Here is a 24,799-nt window from a genome sequence, read left to right as displayed (position 1 = left end):
TGTTAAAAATTATAGTGGTACAGGTACTTGCGAACTGCGATTGCGAACTACTATTACATTATTAGTGTGAGTATTTGTGCATAAATACACATGTATGAGCGAGAGCGTGTGCGTATGTGGGTGCGTACGTGCGTGTGTGTGCTGAACTAAGATCTCAATTTTTCCTTACTTGTGACATGCTTAGTATAAAACTTCCTTCGTATGAATATACTCATGAAAAGTCTACATTAATACTGTGAACGATTCATTATGTCATTTTAAATGGAACCCTGGTGAATACAACAATGTTACGAGCTTAATGATAAGTGTTAAAATACGGTGGTTTGTTTTATGAAGCAGTCCATTGTGGATTGTTATCAGATGATTGTGCCAATTGTTCCGTCGAATTATGGAAGTTAAGTTTTTAGTAAGTCCTTTGCAATGAAAATGTCATTGTGTATCAACTCTAGCAAAATAAAAATAACGTAATTTGTTTGAAAATGAGAATAATATAATTATTGATACAAAGATCGAACACTCAGAAAAAACACTCAGAAAAAATTCCTTCGATCCGGTCGGATTCGAACCGACGTCTTCTTGCATACCGTGCCAGACGCTATACCAACTAAGCCACGGAACGAACCAACGGACATCACGAATTTTTCTATGTGCTTGCGTCGTGTCTTTGTACTTGGTCTTTCAACGACTTTTTAGTCGTAGCGCGATCTATGAGAAATCTTTGACAGATTTATCACCCAGTTTGTACCTTTACAGCTACCAGACCTGGCGAGAGATGTCGCTATTCACTGTATTAATTAAATTTTTATTGAATTGATATTCAATAAAAAGGAAGGAATTTTTTCTGAGTGTTTTTTCTGAGTGTTTGATCTTTGTATAATAATTATAACAAACTAGTGGAGTAATTTCACAAAAAATAATTGAATATCAATTCAATAAAAATTTAATTAATGAGAAAAATATTTATTACAATTAGTTTAAAGAATTTTAGATTTAGAGATTAGAGATTTACCATTCATTCTTTTTTTTAAATAGTATAATAAAGTCGTCATGTGTGAGATAATAAGTGTTTTTATCACATGAAAGTTGTAAAAATAATACGAACTACATAAAACCCATTATGTATATATGAAATTTTATAAATTTCGTATCTATGTATGAAAAAGTTATCGACTAATATCATTCATAGAAACTTCAAAGCTCTCTCATGGAAAGTTGTCATTTTGCAGATGTGATTTCATTACATCAAGAGTATGAAATCATGAAAATTGTAACTCACAATTAAGTGCGCATTAGTGGGTGAAATCAGATTGTGGATGATGATGCAAAAAGTTACATTAGATTTTCATACAAGCCTGAAGTATGTAATGTTACCTACATCGTATGTAATATTACTACTACAGACTTATTCCCCAACATTCCAAAGCGAGAGTGAATAGGCAATATTTAGGTGTGCATGATTCACCATACACCTCATCATCACTTTCCATCAGGTGGTGGTCAAACGCGCATTTTTTTTATTAAAAATAAAACTTAATTTAAACTTATTAGTACGGATATCAAAAATGATTACTAACAGTACAGCGACGTCAATTCTTAACAGACAATTAATGTTCATTTCTAAATAAAAGCAATATTTTTAGCATGCAGAACTTATTTAATATATTAAATTTTTATGATAACGTGCAAAGCCAACGTGTCGTGAAAAGAAAAGAATGTAGAGAGAGGGAATGAGTGAATGTACACAGAATGATTGGTTCGTGAACGAACATTCTCCCGGGGGAGAAGTACAAGGAATTAAAAACTTAAAAGCTACACACACAAATTAAGTAAAACTAAATTAATAAAAGAGTACAAATTTAAACTAACCTACCCAAGTACACGTTAATCGTCATTACGTCAATTACACATTAATATTATAGGGTCTTAGTTTACTTACGCGCTTATTTTATTTATAAACATTCTCTTTGAAATTTACACATATATGTATTAATAAAACCATTAACAAGAGAGTAATTAATACAAATTGACAGTCAGCAAAATTAAACTACACTTCAAAAGGAAAAGGAATGGCTATAAATCGGAACTCAAAACCTCATTACATATGACATAACATGAGATCCTATTACCCATTAATTTACCCGCGTAGAGTCGCATTCACAGCATATATTTTAGTAGCAGTAGAGCGCCTTGTGAAAGAGTCTGTGTAGGGAAGTATTCAGATCGTTTGACGCTTTGAGTGGTATTCTGCAACTGTCACGGACAGGTGTGTCGCTTATTACCAGGTCTATGACTTGTTTGTTCCATCACTTGATACTATTAAAAAAAATTAGACACAATCAGAAATTCAACATCAGATACTCTGATTACAGCTATACAACTGTAAAGTTTACATAGTTATATTTGAAATAATAGATGTTCAGTTAGGTTGTAAAATTAGATTGTTATAAACATTCTTCTTCTCATTGGGACTACGAGGATTGTAAATTTAAAAAATACACAAATACCACTTTTGCGCCATTGTGCGAGTTTCTATTTTTAAATTCATATATAGAAAACAAAAACATAGCGAGGTATTTTCTAATTGGCTGTTCACAATTTCCAAGCTTTTTAAGCCTTATAAAAGTAAAGAGCTTTGGCCTTTACGGTTTAAAGTACCAATTTAGGCGGCATACGTGAAGCATAGCATTAATTTTATGAGCATAAGAAATAAAAACGTATTTTTAGAACAGATTTAATAACAAAGCTGCATAGGTAAACATATTCTTGAAAATTTTTGAGTACTTTCATTTTCATAGGAGAAAGGCAGATTTTGTAAACGGACTGCACAGTGTTTTTCATTGCAGTGGAATTTTATAATGTGTAGGTAGATAATAATAATAATAATAACGCACACACTCAACATAGCCCCGCACTAGGGAAACCCTGTGTCGCGGGTGCCATGGACACACACAAATTACACCTAAACTCACGAGATATATAAATGTAGGTACAAATATTTCTCCCGGCCCGGGAATCGAACCTGGGACCTCTGCGTGGCAGTCAATGGTAACCGTTCGGCCACGGAGGCAGTTAAAATCAAAGAAAGATCGAAGTATGATATAACTGTCATGCTTCTGATAAAGTAACGTAAATATTAATTAGTACCAATAACGGTGTCTTTTAATTTTTTCTTAGTATTAATTTTCTTGTCGGAATTTTCCTAAATATTTCGAAAAATTGGTGTTGCAACAACTCGTCGAAAAGTTAAGATAAATATAGTCTACCTACTTATCCGGCATTTTTTTAAATATTTTTAATATACTTAAGACATTTCCCGAATCCCGAAAAGATCTAAAAAATATTGTCGTATAGCAGTTTCCACTTTCTGTCTCTGTTCTTCGAAAAAACTCTTACCTATTCCGATCACTGCTGATGATACTAGATAAAGTACTCCTTACTCTGTGCGTGTACGGTAAAAAACACCGTACCAATTTGTATCGAGTACAGGGGCAGTTCGTCATATCAGCTTGATGTATCACTTCGGTCTCGGTATGAAAAACGACAGTTCCAAACCGTCAAATTAAAATGTAACCCGATTCAAACCAAATAGCTACCCATTAGTAACCGGTTATGGGTTGGTGATGTTAATTTTTGTACTGTGATTTCTCTTAGCATGATTTATAGGTCGATTTTGTATTTATTCCTAGCAAAGGGGTTGTCGTTTCGTAATAAAAAAAATCTTCGTCTATTTACGAGCTTCTTTTATCGGTGTGGTGCATTTAATGTGTCTAAAAATACTCCTAGACTTTTTTTATTAAGAAATAAATGCGCATTTGACTTCCATCTCACCTGTTGGAAAGTGACGATGATATCAACGATGGAACATGTAATTGTAACAAGTAACATGCATTACTGCCTGACATACAAAGGCACTAATGTAAGCAGATATAGTGCTGGGGAAACTACCGGCACATATAACTTATCAGGCATATGTTTGGTTGGTTTGTTAGGTGACGGACATAGTGGCAGTGCCACTCAAATCTATGCTATTTAAAACTTTGAGTAGCATTATAACTATTACGGACAGGCGTGTCGCTTACCACCAGGCGTATGACTCGTTCGTATCGTCACTTGTTTTCATATAAATATCTCACCGACACTATACGTTATTGAAACCGGACCAGTTTTGAAGAAATTTGTTGTTTTCTTGCAAATTCGAAGTTTGTATTTTTTTTTATTGTAATGTAAGTTACGCAGTAGAGATGCCATACTGGTCTGCATAGCAGGAAATTTATCAAATGTTATTTTTATGGTTCTGTAGTCAATGGAATAACAATCAAACTAATTACTATTATTACTATTGTTACAAAGCTCGATTAAACACAAAGAAAAATTCCTTCAGTCCAGGTTCGAACCAGTACCGAACTACCTCCGTGGGAAGGTCCCAGGATCGATTTCCGAGCCGGGAAAAATATTTGTATTGCATACATTTTTTTTTTGCCATGTGAGTTTGGATGTAATTTGTGGTTGTGTAAGTGTGTCTCCGCGGAACCCGCGATACAGGGTTTCTCTAGGGCTATGAGTGTGTGCGTTATTACATTAAGTTAAAGTTATATTGATTTTTACTACAATATTAATTTTGACTAAACAAAAACATTGCAAACGTTCACGTTTCCATTGTACGTAAAGAAGTAGCTTGTTTGGAAGTAATAATGAATTACTATACGTCCTTTTTGGACAAGAACTAGAATTGAAATTTCAATTAATTAATAAAATTACAGTAACACTGCTTTTGATGTTAGTAATCCTAAAAACCCGTATTAGCAGAGGTATCCCGGACTTGTTCATACAAAAGCCTTAACTCTATTATACCGGTATGAGGTTGTAGTTAATTTTATTGATATTACCCTCACTGTGAGGGGGAAGTAACATGTTTAGTGCACGCATCAAGTCTCAACAAGTGGTTTATTTCCTTGTTATATTATAGTAGACGGTCGTTCAAGAGTTTACTGCACAAGGTAAAGCAGATGCATAAACATAAAATTATATCATAAACTCAAGAAAATACTTTTCTTCCTGAATAACCATACAGATCCCCAGTATCATGTTACATTAAAGTGTCCAATTATGGTCTCCAAACGCCACATGTCCGAATCTGGAGATACTTTACTATTTTACTTTTATAAGAAGTCTCTTTACCTAAACTCACATTTAACGAAAACAAATTATACTCCGACCTACTCTCGCGACATCCGCGTAAGTACATTCAACAATAAGGTAAACAACCCCAGCAGTTGGCACCCTACACTGCTGGCATGCGATAAGACCCATTCAAATTGATGTTTGAATTGTCATTAACTCCCCCACCCTACATTTGTCTATGGACTATTATTTTTGACACACACGACTGTCATTTGTCTACGAAGATTTATTCCTGTCTGTAATTTCTCTTTAATCGAATGAAGGATTGAGTATATTGACCTTTATGGACTATGAAGTAGTAAGTTCCATACAGTTAGGCTGTGTGCACGCCGCTGCTGAATTGGACTAGGATTGAGTTCTTGAGATAATTAGTAATTTTTTGTCGCGTTACGTTTTTTTATAAAAATATTCCATAGCATGTACGTAATAAATAATACCGAAAAACAAAATGCTTCAATGTTAATACAAAGGTAGAACAACAAAAACACGAAAAATTCGTTTAATCTGGCAAGAGTCGAACCAGCATCAGTTGATGCCTGCGCTCTTACTAACTGAGTCACGGACTGAATCGACAGATCTTGCGAATTTTTTAAAGCTCTGTATGAAAGAGTTCGTCCAGGAAAGTACTGACTTCAGACGGGCGCAATGGTAGTTCCCCTCAGATTTTTCAATTTAAAGCTCTGAGTGGCACTGTAACTGCTATGGACAGGCGTGTAGCTTACCATCAGGCGCACGTCTTGTTCACAAGTTCTTATAAAAAAGGTCAGATTTAATTCCGATCCAACCCGGATCTTAGAGTGGTGCATAAACCCTCTTAGTTTAACACTTTAATGTAATTGACGAAATTATTGTAACAGCCCACAGAAATTACGTAACTTTCCCTTGTTATATCTTATGTAGTTAAAATTGTTATGATTAATTTATGACTTACTTAATGGAGTGAATTAAGTGGACTTGACTTCTAAAGCAGTATACTTGCCCTGTTACGTGTAGAATAATCGTTCCTCTTTTTATAAAGGGAATTCTGTGTTTAACAAAGATGTTTATTATTTTAGACTGAATAAGTTTATTTAGTTATTATGATATTCAATACAAGGAATTTATTATTTGAACCGGAGTAATTGGTTTGATAGATTCTCACTTTATCTACACTTATGGACATATTGTCAAACGTATCTAGGGATCAAGCACGTTTATGCGAATTACTGGAAGTACGTTTTTTTGTTTCGCTTTTCTTTAACACCGATGGATTTTTTGTCCTTTTAATAAATTTACTTTGAAAATGAAATTAACCAAAAAAAAAACATTGATCATTTTAAACACAGTTAATAGCGACATATCTAGCCAGGGCTGGTAGCTGTAAAGTTATCTAATTGGGAGACGAAATACTTGATGGCGCTACGGCTAAAAAGTCGTCGAAAAACCAAATACAAAGATCCAACAACAAGCACATAGATAAATTCGTTCGGTGACTTAGTTGGCATGGTGTCTGGTACCGTTTGCTAGAAGATGTGGGTTCGAAATCAACCGGCTTGAAAAAATTTTTTCTAAGTGTTCGATATTTGTATTAATACTTGTATTAATACTTATAACAAAGTATTGGAGTAATTTCACAAAAAAATAATTGAATTCAATACAAATTAAAAATATATTGGTGTTAAAAATATATTAAAAAACCAGATTTTTAATAATTAGCAAAAACGTGCGTGTTTCCTAGACACTTTTGATCAGTTTGTTTTGAGAAACACAAAAAAAGGTTAAATTATGTTAGCAACGTTCATAAGAACCACTGCTGAACATGTAATCGAAATTAAATTCGATTGAAATTATTCTTTTTTCAAGTTAAATGTTAAGTTTGTTTAACACTGTTCTTGACACTTATCTACCCAGAACCAAATAGTCTGTTAGGGGATCAGATATGACAGTAAATCAACTGTATAATAGATTAATAGTGTAACGTCTTGCAGTACCCAAGCTCGACTATGAAAAGTCACACGTAAATATAAAACAGAATACAGTATAAAATTATTATTTCCAGAAAAGTCAGAATGACGTACACATATATGTAACTACAATACATAACACGTTACAGCTAAAACATAGAAGCACTGCATGCCTAATTATAACCCAAGGGAAAGAAATAATTCTAATAACAAATAGATATTTAGCATAACGGAGAGTAAGTAAAATAAATATTACAAGAAATAATATCTTAAGTAAATTATAAATATCAAGTTCTTAGGTTTTCGCGATTGTTACACATAGAAATTTAACTATTTTTGCGGATTTAAATCACGTATATTTGTGTTTTCAAGCAAACTAACGTTTCGTTTGAAAAAACAAATATACGCGATTTTAAACCCGGAAAAATAGTTTCTTTTTCTAAGTTATAAGTAATTTACGTATACAATTTTTATGGTATCGACACGCGTCGACAGCGACACACCTACCCATAACTGTTGCAGTGCCATTCAGAGATTTAAATCGCAAACATCTAAAGGTCACTGCCACCACGCCCCTCACCCTGAGACACAAGTAGACAAGTTCCATGTCCACCAGCACACTTACCCTTGAAAATTGCAACGCAGTAATGTTTACATTACTGCTTGGCAGTAATAACAGGTAAGATGGCAGTACTTCCCTGGACGAACTCTTTCAGCAACACAGCCTATCCATAACAGTTGCAGTGCCACACAGAGCTCTAAATGGCAATTATCTTAGGCGCACTGCAACTGCGCCCGTTACCCAGAGATATGAGTTGATAAGTCCCATGTGCCTATAATTTTACCAGCACGCTTGCCCTTCTAAACTGAAACGCTGTAATGCTCGCGTTACTCCTTGGCGGCAGAAGTAGGTAAGTTGGCAGTAGTTCCATGGAAGGACTCCTTCACAAGGGTTCTACAGCTACTACGAACTCTTCCACAAGGAGCTCTCTATCTATATATCTATAATTGCAATATTAATATCTCAGGTATAAAGGCCTTGATTCTATCCGAATTTTCTTCATAGAATTCACGAGTGAAACATGACTTTTTTTTAAAACCATGTCATTCGAATTCGTACCGAGTGACTGTTTTACGACATTGTTTTCATATAAAATTAGTTTTGTTGTACATAGTTTTTTTTATTGAAAAATAAGTGCGTAATCTTATCTGATGGAAAGTGACGATTAGGCCGATGATACAGCATGCACTCCTAAATAATGAATTTTCACTCTCGCTTTGAAAAGGCCAAGTTATAATGTTTAAGGAACAAGTCTGCAGGCAGATAATTCCACTTCATAGCCGTTCGCCATTAAATGTGGAAGCTGAATGAAATATAAAAAAAAAACAAATTGATTTCTCTGTGAAGTCACATTACTTCCGTCATTCTCGGACCATTGCTACCTAATTTTCGTGGCAATTTTTGTTATTTAAATATTCATGTATAATGTCATGTAATTACTAAATAACATTTCACGATACTATGCTCGAATATTAAACAATTATATGACATATTATTTTTTTATCACGTATCATAATGCATGACCAAAAATCGGATACTTAAACAATAAAATTTGCCACGGAAATTAGGTAGCGAACAGTAGTCTCAAAACGACTGATTTACCATGTTTTGCATCATCACTAGCATCAAAAGTAGGGGTACTGGTAAAATTATAGGCGAATGGGAGGTCTTTGCGATCTGAAGCTCTGAGTGGTACTACAACTGCTATGGACAGGCGTGTCGCCTACCACCAAGCGCATGCCTTGTTCGTCCCGTCACTTGGTATACAAAAAAAGAAATTCTAATGTAATATTTCATAAAGTAGTATTGGCAGTGAGCCATGTAATTGCAATACGCTTGCATCGGTAGTCACCATTCTTAACTCACTGACCCGTTCATAGTAAATAAATGCGATCAGCTAGCTTCATGTGAATTCCATACCAACAATTATTGCGAAAAAATACATTATGAAAAATACTAGAGATTTTTCCTCCCCCATTAATAAAATACCATCACGCTTTCGGTCGAGAACTTTATAGCATAACACACAAGTGACGTATTACCATGAACGCATACCATTCCATCATGCGCTAACTATTATTTTTCCGCATTCGAGAGATGTAATCTAGTGACATGTTGGTTTATGGCGCCATTGTCTATGCATTGCACGTCTGAGAGTTTCTTTTATCTCTAATAAGATCCCAATTCGTATGGTTGTGTTCCCTAAAGTAATAAACTAGTGGTAGTTGGTTGGCGGTTTGTTTCCATTGGTTGTTACGATACGGTAAGGTATTGTGTAAATTTTTGACGATAATAGTTTTTTGATGATAACAGTAATAATAATCAGTGACCAATTACCTACGCACCTACCTTTTTTTTACGTGAGAACATTTTTTTAACATGTATATACCCATTTCGTCATCAATCCATCTATGTACAATTTATTTTCTTATTGTTTATTTTCTAATCATTTCAATATATAGGTTGTCTTTTGTACATTTTTATATGGCTAAAGTATTTCAATACGCAAGTATCTATAGAAATACGATTACAATATTATTTTTTAAGACAATAATTTATAGTAAATACTTAATAGGAAATAATAATTTGTCGTCAATGAGTTAGTACATTGAGTATCCAATTTCGGTGGCAATTTTATTATTACAATATCAAGAAATAGTGAATAATATTTCAGGAAACTTCACTCAAATATTAAATAACACTGAATGATAATATGTAGTTTAGAATATTCAAACATTAAACATTGTCACCAAAATTAGGCACAGAAAACTAATCTGATAATGACTTGTAGTTTAGCGCCTTGATGTAGAAGATAAAGTATTAGCTGATCACTAACCAAAGAACTTCATCAAAGTATTCTTGATCAGAAGAACTGGTAATTCTCAACCATGGCAGAATATCAGCGACGGCTGTGTACTCTATAGGCCTCGGTAGTTAAAACCGAGCAATAAACTCATTTAAAATGTTTATTTTATTACTTTGTATACACTTTGTATACTTTGTATTTCCTATTTTTATAATAATTATAATCATTTATTTCGGAACATGGTCCATAAATTGTTAGTAAAATACAAAATGCTTAGGTCTAATGGTTAGGTTAGGTTAGGTTACACTACAATACAAACATAGCAACACAAAAATAAATAAATATTAATAACTTTATACGACACAATTATTATATTTAATTGAAAATAAAGTATTTTGGATTATAATAAGGCAGATAGCAATATCTAAATTAGTTCGTTTCATTACGAAAACTATATTTTAGTATTACAACTCTCAAAATACATTTAATTTGTTCACTTTTGTATAACATTGGTAATGTCTTAGTTACCTAAATGGTAGAAAGGCCGACGAAAATTATTTTAATAAATTAAAAAAGCCTATATGAAAGTAGAAATTCAAAAAAGCCATTATAATTTGTGATGAATTATTCGCCCAGTTTAATCGTGACATGTGACAATGGAGACCAACCCAATTGCGTACTCGAAATACGTCGAATTTGTAGAACAAATATAAATGTTCGAGGGTAGATCAGGGGTAGATAATTACATTTTTTGATCTTCCGCTGGGGATGACGTCAATGTCAAGGCGTTTGTGTCATGTGTCAAATGTAGGTAGTAGGTTGTTATTTAAGGTGGCAATGTTTTGATAGTGTCATAGATAGGAACTGAGTAGGTATTACGATTATTGTTGTTTTGTTTTATGTATGTTTAAATTTGTTTAGCTTCTTATCGATATTTCTAACAAACACTACACCAACTTTATTGTTTGGTCATGTTCTGTTTCTTTTCTAAACAGCCATGTTTATTGACCACATTTAGGGAAAAAAAGAAACAAAAAACAAAATTCGAATACGAAACAAAAATGAACTTTGTGAAAAAAAAAATTAAACAAAACAGGTCCAAAATTTAAATTGGAGTGGCATAACAGTTTGCAGTGCCACTCAAAGACTTAAAACATGAAGATATGAGAGACAGTGTCACAGCACTCGTCACACTGAGACGTAAAATGACAAGTCTCATGTGTCTGTAATTCCCTCAGCACCCTGACCCTTTAAAACCGGAGCGCAGTAATAATCACATTACTGCTATCAAGTCTTGGTTGCGCCAGTCAATTCAGTAGGTTAGGTTAAAGCAGCCAGAAGCGAATTTGCTTGCGTGTTCGAATTAGGTTTCAGGTTTTTTAATGCTCATTTGTCTTGGTTTTGAGGCTAAAGTAAATATCAAAGTTAATTTATATAAATCAAACATTAGCTCAGGGGCCTTACCATGAACTCTTATTACAGTTCAGTCTAGGTTCGTAAGGATAAAAAAGCGGGATGGTGATAACACTATATAGTGCTGTCTCACAACGATTCTTCTTAGGTCCTAAGCTGAATTGTAATAAGAGTTCATGGCAAGACCCCTGAACAGACTAAAATTTACACTGATTTCATTTGTTTCATGTCTCAGAGGAAAAGGATCAATTTAAAAAAGACGACCGCTTAGACTTTTTTGCCTGCTGCTTTTGCAAATTTAAAATGATCAATTAAATACATGCCATTTATAATCTGGATCCCAGAGCGAAAGAGTGAACGATTATTTGTATTTAAGTTTGAGTAAGATCTAAAGGTACTGCCGCCACTGCACCCGTCACCCTAAGACATAAAGGTTCCAAGGTCTGTGCTTGTAGTAACACCAACACATTTAACTATCCAAAACCGGAGCGCAGTAATGCTCACTTTACTGCTTAGTGGCAGAAAAGAGTATAATAGCATAACATCTCAGCCGCCATTCCACTTTGGGCCAGCGCCGAATGTGAACTGAACTCTCTATTTAGAGATGATCCATGTGACGAGACGTACGAGTCATGGGCCTGATGGTAAGTGCACGTCTGTCGATAACAGTTGCAGTGCAGATCAAAGAGCACTGCCACTGCGCCCGTCACTCTAAGACTTCGGTCGACAAGTCCCATGTGCCTGTAATTTGACCAGCACCCTTACCCTTCCAAACCAGTACGCAGTAATGCCCATATTACTGGTTGGCGGCAGAAATAGGTAATGTGGCAGTAGTTACTTCCCTAGATGAACTTTCACAAGGAGCTCTATTGCTACTAAATTACGAGTGTTAAGTTACACATTAACAGATCTTGTTCTGTTGCTTTTGTGGCGATATTGGAACAAAAGTGTATACAGCTTGATGTTTTTTTTTTTTTTTTTTTTTTTTTTTTTTTATATACTAAGCTCGACAGATGACTCCGTCCCACCTGATGTTAAATGAAACGGAGTCCAGACGCAAGGACAACTGGTGCAGCGTGAAAACAACGCATCATCAGTCGCCCTCACCCTGCCGGCCTACAAGGTGCTTCTTCACGCCTCGCTTGAAGGACCCCAAGTCATAGGAAGGAGGAAATACGTGTGCTGGTAGATTGTTCCATCTTTTGGAAGTGCGACAAAGAAACGAGTCACCAAATTTCTTTGTGCGCGATGGAATGCTAGAGACAGTATAGCGGTGACTCCGGAGAGCAGCACGCGTGCTCCTATGGAGGAAGGGAGAAGGTGGGATAAGGTCAAAGAGTTCTTCAGAGCACTCGCCGTGGTATAAACGGTAGAAAGCGCTGAGTGACGCAATATCTCTACGCAATTGCAGAGGTTCGAGAGTATTAGTGACCTCTGCATTGCCGATAATGCGTATAGCGCGCCGCTGCAATCTGTCCAAGGCATCGAGAAGGTACTTAGCGGAACCGTCCCAGAGGTGCGAACAATACTCCACGCACGATCGCACTTGTGTCTTATACAAGAGACACAACTGATCCGGCGCGAAGAAGCGTCGCACTCTGTTCAGGACACCGAGTTTACGTGAAGCTGTTTTTATCACGGCTTCAATGTAGTCCCTCTGGTTCAGATCGCAGCGAATCTCCGTACCGAGCATGCTAATGCTGCTCTGTAGGCTAAGTGGTGTGCCCTGAAGAGAAGGAAGGGGAAGGAATGGTGTCTTTTTTGCCGTGAACGCGCACACCTGTGTTTTCTTGGCATTGAACTCAACAAGATTATTGGAGCCCCATTGAGATATGAGGTCCAACACCCGATTGAGCTCAATGACAAGATTCACTCGCTTCTCTTCAGTCTCGACCCGCCCAGCCGCAGGGTGACCATTATATCCTCCGTGCACTGTACTATCATCTGCATAGCAATGAATATTTCCAAGTGGAAGCATATCATTGATATGCAGAAGGAACAGCGTGGGGGATAGAACGGACCCCTGAGGGACACCAGCGTTCACTGACATGAATTCCGAAGCGCATCCGTCTGACAGCACTCGGATTCTGCGCTCATGCAGGAAGCCAGCGACCCAGTTGCAGAACTGGGCAGGCAGGCCGTATGACGGGAGTTTGGAGAGAAGAGCTTTGTGCCAGACCCGATCAAAAGCCTTGGCTATGTCAAGGCTAACAGCCATCGACTCGCCACGCTTATCAATAGCCACACCCCAGAGATGTGTAATAAACGCTAAAAGATCACCCGTTGACCGTTTCGGCCGAAACCCGTATTGACGATCGTGAATTAAGGAGTGTTCTTCTAGGTAGTGGATTAGCTGTTTATTTAAAATCCGTTCCATCACTTTACACAAAACTGAAGTTACGGCTATTGGGCGGTAATTATTCGGATCTGATCGATCTCCTTTTTTGGGGACCGGTTGCACATTAGCCTTTCTCCAAGATTCCGGCACACAACCTGAAGAGAGCGAGAGGCGGTAAAGGCGCGTTAACACGGGGGACAACTCCGCTGCACACATTTTCAGAACGATTGGAGGAATGCCATCAGGACCATTAGCTTTCCGGACATCGATTGACTGCAACTCTGCACGGACATCACACTGCCTGATTTTAAGATCGGGCATTGTGTGGCCACAGTGAGGAATTATAGGTGGCTGTGCATTGCAGTCGTCGATTCGGGAGTTAGCCGCAAAGAGTTTAGCCAGGAGATTGACCTTCTCCTGCGGCTTGTGGGCTAAAGTTCCGTCAGGACATCGTAATGGTGGCAGCGAGGGTTGGCAGAAGTTGGATTGCACGGCTTTGGCCAGACGCCAGTAGCTACGGCTGCCCGTAGGATGCGTCAGTAGTTCTTGGCCGACCCGAGCAACGCGCTGGGCATCCGCTCTAATGTAAGCCCTTTTGCAGGACTTGGTGGCATTATTGTAGGCTGCTTTCAGCGAGTGGGTTTCGGGATCTCCAAGTGCTATACCTTTGATCCAAGCGCGATATGCCTCTTGCCTTTTATCAGCAGCACTGGCACACTCGCGGTTGAACCATCGGTTGCGTCTGCCTTTGCCGATGTGATAGGAATTTGGAATGTAGTATTCCATCCCTAAAACTATCTCATCAGCAACTGCAGCCGCACTAGCTGTTGGGTCCTTCCCACTGAAGCAGCGCTGCCCCCAAGGAACGGATGCGAAATAATCCCGCATACCATCCCAATCTGCCGACGAGTGGTGCCAAATCTGGCGTTTCGATACCGCGGAAGGCGGTAGCGGGTCCAGAGGCACTTTACTGGATACCAAGCAGTGATCAGAAGATCCTAAAGGAGCTCGAACCTCCACTCGGTAACCAGCTGGACGATTCGTCAGCAGAAGGTCCAACAAAGAGGGCGCGTGACCGACTATATCTGGGATCCTGGTGGGCTGGTTCACCAGTTGAGTCAGGTCGTGCGTGAGGGCGAATGCATGGGCAATTCTACCAGCATGGTCAGTTTTGGAGGAACTTAACCACAACTCGTGGTGAGCATTGAAGTCCCCCAAAAACACCAATTCCGCCAATGGAAATCGCTCCTGCGCATCATCTGCTACCCGACTAAGATGGTCCATAAGTCGAGTTGTCTCCATGTCGCCATTATGGGATCGGTAGACGCAAACATAGACACGGCTATGAGAGCCCAAGTCGACGTGTACCACAAGGAGGGAAAAGGAAGGGTCCTCCAGACAGCGCAGACGCCGACAACAAACATCCGCCCGAACGAACAAGCAAACTCCGGCTTTGGCTTTGAAGGATTCTTCAAGCACAAAGCCCGGATAGTGCAAGTAGCCTGTGTCGGCCGGGCAGATTATTTGCGTCTCCGTCAAAAACATCATTGCTGGCCGTGCCGTCTCAAGATGGTGGTGGACGGCATTGAGGTTTGCATGGAGTCCGCGGATGTTAGCGAACTCGACCTCAAACGGTTTGGTTGTGGTGGGGGTGTGCACCGCTGTTCGACCAGTTTTTCTTTTAAGCGCTGTCATGGTGGATAAAAGGAGGGAGGTGTGAATCGAGGAAAAGCTACCGCGATGCAGATGGTCAAAGTGTGGCGGCCTGTTTCGCCAGAGATCTGCCTACAGATGAGTATCATTAACCCGCCGGACGGAAGGGCCCCCGAACCCCCCCGGGAATGGCCACCGGGACCCCACCTTCCGGTCACCAACCGGCACGACGGACCACCCCGAGATTATGCGTGGCATGGTGAGGCAGCCTCACGAGCTGGTTAGACTCGCTTGGGCCCCTGTACTGTGCCACGGGCGGCCAGCGGAACAACCGTTTCTACGGGTCTCCCTGGCCGGCGGGTTATCAAAGTCTTCCTGGCACTGGTTCGACGGAAGCCTCCACAGACCAACTGCATCGCGGCAGCATTCACTCGAGCTCTGGTTATACGCTGGCTGATCCCGAAACGCGACCGACAAGCGGTCACTTGACGGGTTTTACACCATGCGTACGGTGGTCACTAACCAGACGGGCCATGCCCTACCACGCAGTAGAGCAGATGGAAGCTCTAAAATCCGTTAGTCGCCTCTTACGACACCCATCGGAGGAAAAGGGGCGGAGAATAGTATTCTTTCTCCGTCTCCGCACGGGCTGCATGTGTTGTTCACTTTATAACATGTGCTGATAAAAACTACCTAAAACGAAGGAAGCTTTCAAAATAAATGAAAAAGTTTCGATAGTCCAGTTTACATTGTCGTACTTACTGGAATAATGAGATTTTTTCCATTGCAAGGCACTTTATATTCGAGCTAGCTAACGAAATGTGGCAGACTTCAATGTTCCATTTTCTTAGAGGCAATTCCGCCTTGCCCGAGGCCTAAACGTCTTTATGCTAATACAGAAATGTTGGTCCAAGAGGTTAGGGTTGATTTTGGTCGCTTGTAGCTTACCGGTTTTAGACACATGTTGGTATACAAAAATGTATTTCTTATGAGCGCTGGATGAGAAGGGTTCGATTCCCGGTAGAACCAGTTTGGGAAATGACTTTTTCTAAATTGGTTCTGGTCTGGGCGTTCTCGGCAGTGCCCTGGAGTGAATTTCGTCGCTCTGGTTCTCATAGTACAGGGGATTCCCTAATTTGAGATCAGGGAGTTGATGTCTGACACGTTATTATTATTAAATACAAATTATATGCTAAATTAACTGCCTGCAAGGCCGAATGGCTACCATGCTAGTATGCCGAGAGATTTCTGGGCCGGGAGAAACATTTTGTATGGCCTACATTTATATCTCTCATGAGTTTGGGTGTAATTTGTGGTTGCCTATGTGTATATCCATGGCACCTACGACATAGGGTTTTCCTAGTGCGTGTAGAGCTGTGAGTGTGTTTTTGTATTTATATACAAAATGTTATTGACTACGTTCAAATTTTTTTTTAACGTAACAAAGTATTCTATACTCGAAAATCATGTCATCAATACATTTGCCCTTGTTAGGCACGGGTATTCTCTCAAGCGAGAGTTTTGAGTTGCGGTTTGAGAACTTGATACGTTTTCTGAGGGTTGTTAACCTTCTTCGACATGCAGGTTTTATGGCGATGTATTGCTTCACCTACTAGTTAGTTCATGATAAATTTCAAACTAAATTAAAATTTCCAAATTACTGAGGGGCGAGTGCGGATTCGAACCCATGGCGTTGTACTCTAGAATTCATTATCAATTAGATATTAGATATTTTATCATTTGTAATGCTTCAATAATATAATTTTTATCCTAAAATATTTTGGTCATATTGCTCGCCGACAACCAGATAATCTCAGCAAACTGGTTGTGGTGGGTAAGGTGGAGGGAAAGAGACCACAGTCGATTACCTAGTCGATGGAGTGACCAAATGACCGTCCTCACTGGCCTCCATAACAACTGCCCTGAGTAAGGCCGAAGACAGAACCAGATGAAAGAAAATCGTCCTTAAAGTCTCGAAAACCTTTCGGGGCCACGACTTTCAGCAATGAAGACTGAAGGAGTTCTAAACCGCTAATGTGCCGTGATCAGGATCACGGTAAAATAGAATACTCCGGTCCACATAATTTATTTCATAAATAAACTCGAGAGGAAAAAGAAAGACCCGAAAGAGGCGAGTTATACAATATTACTAGATTTGATTGGTATTAAAATTGGCACATGATTTAGGTAGAGAACCGGTAAAAGGAACAAAATTAGACGAGCAGCACTGCTCGTTCAGCGATTAAGCAGAGAGTGACGACGGAACGAAATAAAAGGAGAATAACGGGCAACGGAATTAAAGAACGATTCAAAATTTTCAAAATTTGAAAGCAAGTGGCCAGGAACCAGAGAAAATGTGATAAAAAGGCGGAATGACGATGGAAGGAGGTCGCATCGTCACGTCGTGGTGAATGTTCACTGATCCCACGGCGCCGACTCAACCGGCGAGAGGGAAACCCGGGGGGGTTTTAGTGGGGTAGGCCCTCCAGTCTGGAGGGAGAGTCCCCACATAACCCCTGAGTCTCCCTGGGCTCAGGGGTATCCATAAAGATTTCCCCCCAGTCAAAAAAAAAAAAAAAAGGTCGCATCGTCACAAGACAATGACTAACAAGAAGAATGCTTTAATATATCTACGCCGTTTCCAACAGAAAATTTAGCGGTCAATACAGACTGTCCGTTTCAAATTTATTTCCACATTCCAAGTCTACAACTTTGAACAGCCGGAGGCCGCAGACCTTTATGCAACCCCAAGATCTTGGCCCAAAGACCCTCAACGGATCTACTATCTTAGTTTATTATGTATTTAGATTTTAGACCCTTTGCATCTTTCAAAGTAATTTGCATATTATTTTGTTACCACTTGACCGAAGATAAATATTTTGGGTGAACCCGCTTACATTTTGTGCTTCTTAGAATAAGGGTTTAATCCAAAAACAAATTAAAATTCACCAAATTTAACAAAATTTTCAACTTTTATTTAGACTATAACATGAAAAGATAAATCATATAGTATTATAACAAAGCAACGTGTAGTTAAATATGCTTTGATCTCATGAATTTCATGACAATAATTGAAACTACACAAAGCAAATTATGTATGTATAAAATTTCATAAATCTCCTAATTTTAGCATAAAAAAATAATCGATTAATTTTGTTCCTAGAATATTGACACTTCTCTCCTGATAAAGCTGTCATATTGCATATGTATTTTAAATCATAAAAGATCCTTGTGAAAGAGTTCGTCCAGGGAAGTACTGTCACCTTACCTAGTTCTACCGCCAAGCAGTAATGTTAGCATTATTGTATCTCAGTTTTGAAGGGCAAAGGTGCTGGTAAAATTACAGGCACATGGGACTTGTCAACTTATGTCTCAGTGTTAAGGGCTCTGTGGCAGTGCCCTTCAGATCTTTGCGATTTAAAGCTCTGAAAGGCACTACAACTCTTACGGATAGGCATGTTGCTTTTGCTTACTACGAGGCGCACTGTGCGAATATGCGAATTCGTTCGCTAGAACAAAACACTACCTACATTCAACCGTTAAGCGGCAGACATAAAAATAAAATGGCACTACCTAACCTAACCTAAAATTACAAATATACATTACAGGACCATTTCGAATGGCTATTAAAGTCTTTAATAGAAATGCCAAAGATATTTCATCGACACGATGAATTTATTTACCAAATATCTTAAACTGCAAGAGAATTTGATGAATAATTGTCGGAGTATTCATTTTTTTACTGGTTTTTTCTTTTTATTGGTTATTTTTCAGTTTTCTTTTTATAATAATAATAATAATAACGCACACACTCAACATAGCCCCGCACTAGGGAAACCCTGTGTTGCGGGTGCCATGGACACACACATAGACAAATACAAATTACACCCATACTCACGAGAAATAAATATAGGCCATACAAATATTTCTCCCAGCCCGGGAATCAAACCTGCGGCCTCTGCATGACAACCGTTCAGCCACGGAGGCAGTTATTAGTTAGTTTGTTGCATGTTACGATGTATGATCATCATAATATTCAATTAGTTTTACTCCACTAGTTTGTTATAATTTTTAATACAAAAATCAAACAGAAAAAATCCAATAGCAAACCGAGTCAGATGCTATGCCAAGTAGGCCGCGGAACGAGCTAGCGGACCTTATTAATTTTTCTGTGCTTGTGGCAGATCATTGGTTTTGGTTTTTATCAACTTTTTTGAAGATGAATTTATTGGTTATTTAGATTTTCTTTAAAAAAATGTTCTTTTAATGCGTATCTTTAATTTATTATACTTTTGATTGCGGCTATTTCAATTTTGAGATAGCTATGTAATTATTTGACTTTAAATATGCACTTATATCTATGTACAAAGAACAACAATAGAGTTTCTTATTCATTTGTCGCAATCTGCCCTACGAATCAGTAATAGTATTTAAACAATGTGATATTTAAAGTGTAATTTGTTTACCTACGAATCAAAGATATGTTTGAATTTTAAAAAAAAATCCACAAAAGGCGCAACTTGAAAAATCTGCATTCCGAGATTGCGTATACAATAGCCAATGTGAATAGTTCGTAGTTAATAAAATATTAGAATATGAACTTAAATTTTTCGAAACTAAATCACGCATATATTTGTTTTTTAAACAAACCAACGTTTGAAGCTTTTTACATATCCAAAAAAATTGTTTTATTTTCCATGTGTAACAATCGCGAAATCCTAATAACTCTATAATAAAGTATTTTTATTTATATTCTAACACCACATACGAAAATTACAAAGAAACAAAATGATGTCACATAAGAACAGTTAGTTGTACTATCCATATCGCAGTATTTTTTAAAGTACCGATTACAGGATTCATAATAGAACCCATCAGAATATGATTAATAAATTCATTGTTTGAAATTGTTGTTGCAATCATTGTGCTTGTTGCTACAATCTTTGCTTGATAGTCTCAGATGGAAACAAATTACACTATCCTCGCTTAACTCTATTCAGGGCAGTTTCTGCAGAGTAAGTACTGGATGACCTGCCGCCTCCGGTAAAAAATGACAAAACTATATTTTTTCAAAAAAATGTGTAAACAACGGCTACTGTCTGTGCAGAAATCGAGTAGCATTTCGTCGGGGTTACATACCCTAGCAACACAAAATAAAATATTAGATATTTTTAAATTACAATTTTTCAATTTTTACATATTTTACAATTATAGTGCAATACAGACAGCCTCTATTAATTGCTTGGTGCTTAGTATACACTCCGTTTGCCGGTCTGATGCAGCAAGCGAATAGCCACTCCTGAGTCTTCCTCCATTTTTGTCCACACTATTGTTCTCTTGTTTTAATTGTTCGATTATATTTAGTTTATGAGTTTTGTGGATAAATAAATGCCTTTAAATTTTTTTTTATCCATTTATCACCAGAAACAAGATGTTGTTTATTTCCTTTACATTTTTTTGCAGTGCAGAAACCTTTCAGTAGTATTAAATTTGAATGTCATAACTAAATGAATTTTCAAGCAACTACTGGTTATTAAAATGACATCAAATTAAATCAAAACTCACCTAGGAGCTTCTTGACTTCGGCCTGGCTGATGAGCACGTTGAGATGGCCCGTTGCCAATGGCAACAGCAAAGCTGCGAGTACGAGTCTTTGCGCCATCACCTTAACACTCCACCTTACTTAAATTTCACTTTCAAGTGCATTTTTTTGTTTACAAATACGCTCTTAGAAGCTACGTTGCATCCATTTTTATTTACAATCCTAAAAGCAATTCATAACATAATAAAAACATTAAAAAACAAAAACAAAAAGCAAACTAGCACAAAACAAGGACAATAATTAAAAGCGGCTAACGGAAACAGATTCAAAATTAATGGAACGCGACTTAAATTCAAAAATATAGATGAAGATTCGCGCCGAAAAATATCGAAATCCGAGCAGAGCCCGGATACGGGCCGAACGCGTCCCGTTCACGACTCGCCGACGCACTGCCGTTCGGAAACTCTCCACGCGCCAACAAGTTACTTACTGACATGCGCACTTCAAATCTCTCTTTTGCAAACTTTTTAACATACATTGACGTTCTAATTAATATTTTTTTAATATGATTTAAGTAGAGCTAGTAATGTAAAGCATAACTGAGTGAGTTGAAATCAAAAAGTGTTTAAATTTTAAAACGCGTTCATTGAGAGCGACTGGTGTTTTAAAAGGAATTAATTGAGTTTGTCTCAAGGGAGAGGCGTTTCCGTTTTGCATTAGGCCCGGTCGGAGACTACTAATGAAATTACTCTCGCCATGGAGTAACTTAAAAGCTTCGGTTCGGAGAAATAAAGGATTTTTATTTGAATATTCCTTGCCCAAACTTTGTCTTATATTATACCTATAGTTTTTATGGTTTCTTTATTGGTGATATGAGGCATCAGTGGAAAGGTTCAAAGTAAATTTTGTAGAATTGTCAAATATCAAATACGTTGTAGTTAATTGTTTATATTTTTATCTTTTATTTTCATCCCTATTTGTTGTCCGTCAAATGAATAGCCACAATTGCCTTATTGGGCAGTTTACAGCAACCTGATTCTGAATCATACTGTACTCGGAATGACATCTGATGTTATAATTATTAATACAAAGATCTTACAAAAAAATCCTTCGATCCTCCGATTCGAAATTACTCCACTAGATTGTTATAATTATTAATACGAAGATCGAACACTTTCCGGCCGGATTCAAACCAATATCTTCTAGCAAATCGTGACAGACGCTAGGCCAGCTAAGTCACGGACAAACTAGCGGACCTTACGAATATTACGAAATTTCTATGTGCTTCACGGTCTGTAAGGTAAGGCCTGCCACGTATGTATGAAAATCCATGACTGTCCACTTCTCTAACCTTTTAAATCTACCTAGTAATAATGAACTATGTAAACAGGCAAAAGAAAAACTCATAGAGTCAAGAGAAGAGTTTTTTAAAGGCGGTAAAATAAATTAAACTGCTTTGGTATTCTTTTTTGGCTTTGTAGATATGTTCGTCGCGAAGATAAGTTCTAGTGAAAAAAGCTATAACGAAAATGCCTGCAAATAATGTCCCAAACATTACTTTTATTTTAATTAACATTTTCTTTACTTTTCTATTATACATCTTCTTTCGTTTTCTATTATTTCCTATATATTTGGGAAAATCTCTATAACAGCCTCGGCGGGAATGGGGATTGCTTGACTCGTATTAACACAAGGCCTCGTTGGCGCTTGGCCTTGTAACTCGTGCAACAATCCCTCACTTCGACCTCTGCAATAATACGTTTATAATACAAATAGATTCTATTCCACTATTTTACATCAAAGGAATCGTTGTCATATTGAAATAACTACTTTATTTTCACCATATATTCTTGGCTATTTTAATATAAAGTAGGCTGTTCCATATTCCATCGAGTTCCGGTCGGCCGCACTGAGTTTAATCCATCAAAACACCGCAACTACTTGTATTCCTACGAAAATTGTTGCGAGCACATGCTGTTACAGAGATTAGCCACTGGTGGCGAATGTATAAGTAATCCGATTGTCCGTACGGTTGGCACTGATTGATGAACTCGGTTAATGTACGAGTACCTTTACTTCTAAGAAATTAAACTTCTTTCTCTTAAGAAATTAAAAGACTTTTTGGACCTACCCGCTTGTGTATGTAAGTAATACTGTATACAGTCAGCCGTGACAGTGGGATCTATAAAGGGCACAAAACAAATATACACGATTTATATTCGAAATAAACATACTTTAAAAAAATCATTCAACTTCAAAAACCACAAACAGTCACTACACTAAAAAGTAAAAAATAACTAAATAGAGATTGAATCCAAACGACAACAATGCACGTATTTTTTTATTTATTTTTGTCTTATTACGTTTTGCACAAAGTATTATAATAACATAATAATCAACGATCTACATTTATCGTTTATTATACAATTACAACATGACAATTCTTGTTATCTATAATTTTAACAAAAAAATATAATTGGTATGTTTTACTTACTGATCGGTTTGAAGTTTCACTCTACCACTAAAAAAATATATTTACAATATCTAATTAGTTATTTTTGGAGTCGGTGCCAGCCAAGGAACGAAAACAAAGAAATACTTTAGTGGATTCTAATGCTATACGGTAAGTTTGTAAAATTGCCACTTAAAAAACTCACTAATCAAATAGTTTTCTAAAATAATAATAATAATAACGCACAACATAGGGACTATGCACTAGGGAAACCCTGTGTCGCGGGTGCCATGGACACACACATAGATAACCACAAATTACACCCAAACTCACGAGAGAAATAAACCATTCGACCACGGAGGCAGTTGATTATAAAATAAATGATAAAGTAGTATAAAAACCTATATACGTTTGCTTCTCAATAGAAAGGTTAACGTCGGCAGCATTAAATGTAATTTCGACGTTAAGTACATTTATGAATCATTAGTAGTATTACCTATTGCAGTGTTAAATGTGAAAGAAAATAAACGTCGTGATGAAACTTGTATGTCGAAGAAGGTTCACTACTCTTGTAAGAAACTCTAGCAACCAAGCGGACTCAAAATTGTTGGTATTTACGATTATGATGACGAATAAACCTACCGAAATTCATATATCTTTGTTATAAATATTAATAAAAAGATCGAACACTTAAAAAAATGCCTTCGATCTGGCCGGATTCGAACCGACGTCTTCTAGCATACCGTGCCAGCCGCTATACCAACTAAGCTACGAAACGAACCAGCGGACCCCACGATTTTTTTATGTGCTTATTGTCTTGTCTTTGTATTTTGTTTTTCAACGACCTTTTAGCCGTGGCGCCATCTATAAGATATCTATAAAAGTATTTCACCATTTTTTGTAAGTGTTCGATCTTTATTTTAATAATTATATCAAACTAGTGGAGTAATTTTACATGCAAAATAATTGAATATCAATTCAATATCTAATCTGTTAAAAAAAATTGATCAAGTACTTCCTCTGATGAAAAATTACAAACAGACATAAGACTGCAGTACTGATTAATTTGTTTTAATTTATTCTAATTTCCATAAATTTAACTTATTAAAATTCATATTTTTAAAATGAAATAATTCGTAAAACATATGTAACGTAAATTGGAATGTTCTTTGGAAAATTAAAAATTTTTGCACAAGATTATAAGCTATACGAAAGAAAAGAAAAAATGTATAAAAAAGATGGCGCTAACGGTAAAAAAGTCGCTTAACCTCAAAAAAAATAAGATCTGCAACAAACGCATGGAGCAATTCGTAAGATCTGCTGACTCAGTATGTAGTTGCGTTGATTGTAGTGTGCGTTCTTATTATTATTCATATTTTTACAAATAATAATAAGTTACACTACGAATTC

The 24,799-nt window shown here is 37.3% G+C and overlaps 1 protein-coding gene across 1 annotated transcript in view; it reads right to left on the bottom strand.

The window, feature by feature from the left end:
* Nucleotides 1–21,057, bottom strand: part of LOC113230152 (tyrosine-protein kinase Dnt) — a 122,692-nt gene extending 101,635 nt beyond the window's left edge. Inside the window, exon 1 of the mRNA XM_026463942.1 lies at nt 20,961–21,057. Coding sequence (XP_026319727.1) covers nt 20,961–21,057 — 97 coding nt within the window. The remainder of the gene's footprint in view (nt 1–20,960) is intronic.
* Nucleotides 21,058–24,799: the final 3,742 nt, after the last annotated feature.

Source organism: Hyposmocoma kahamanoa, unplaced genomic scaffold (assembly GCF_003589595.1).
Source record: "Hyposmocoma kahamanoa isolate Upper Pololo Valley unplaced genomic scaffold, ASM358959v1 63, whole genome shotgun sequence".
NCBI lineage: Eukaryota > Metazoa > Arthropoda > Insecta > Lepidoptera > Cosmopterigidae > Hyposmocoma > Hyposmocoma kahamanoa.
The sequence above is the reverse complement of the archived record's forward strand: the minus strand, read 5'-3'. Positions and strand labels throughout refer to the sequence as shown.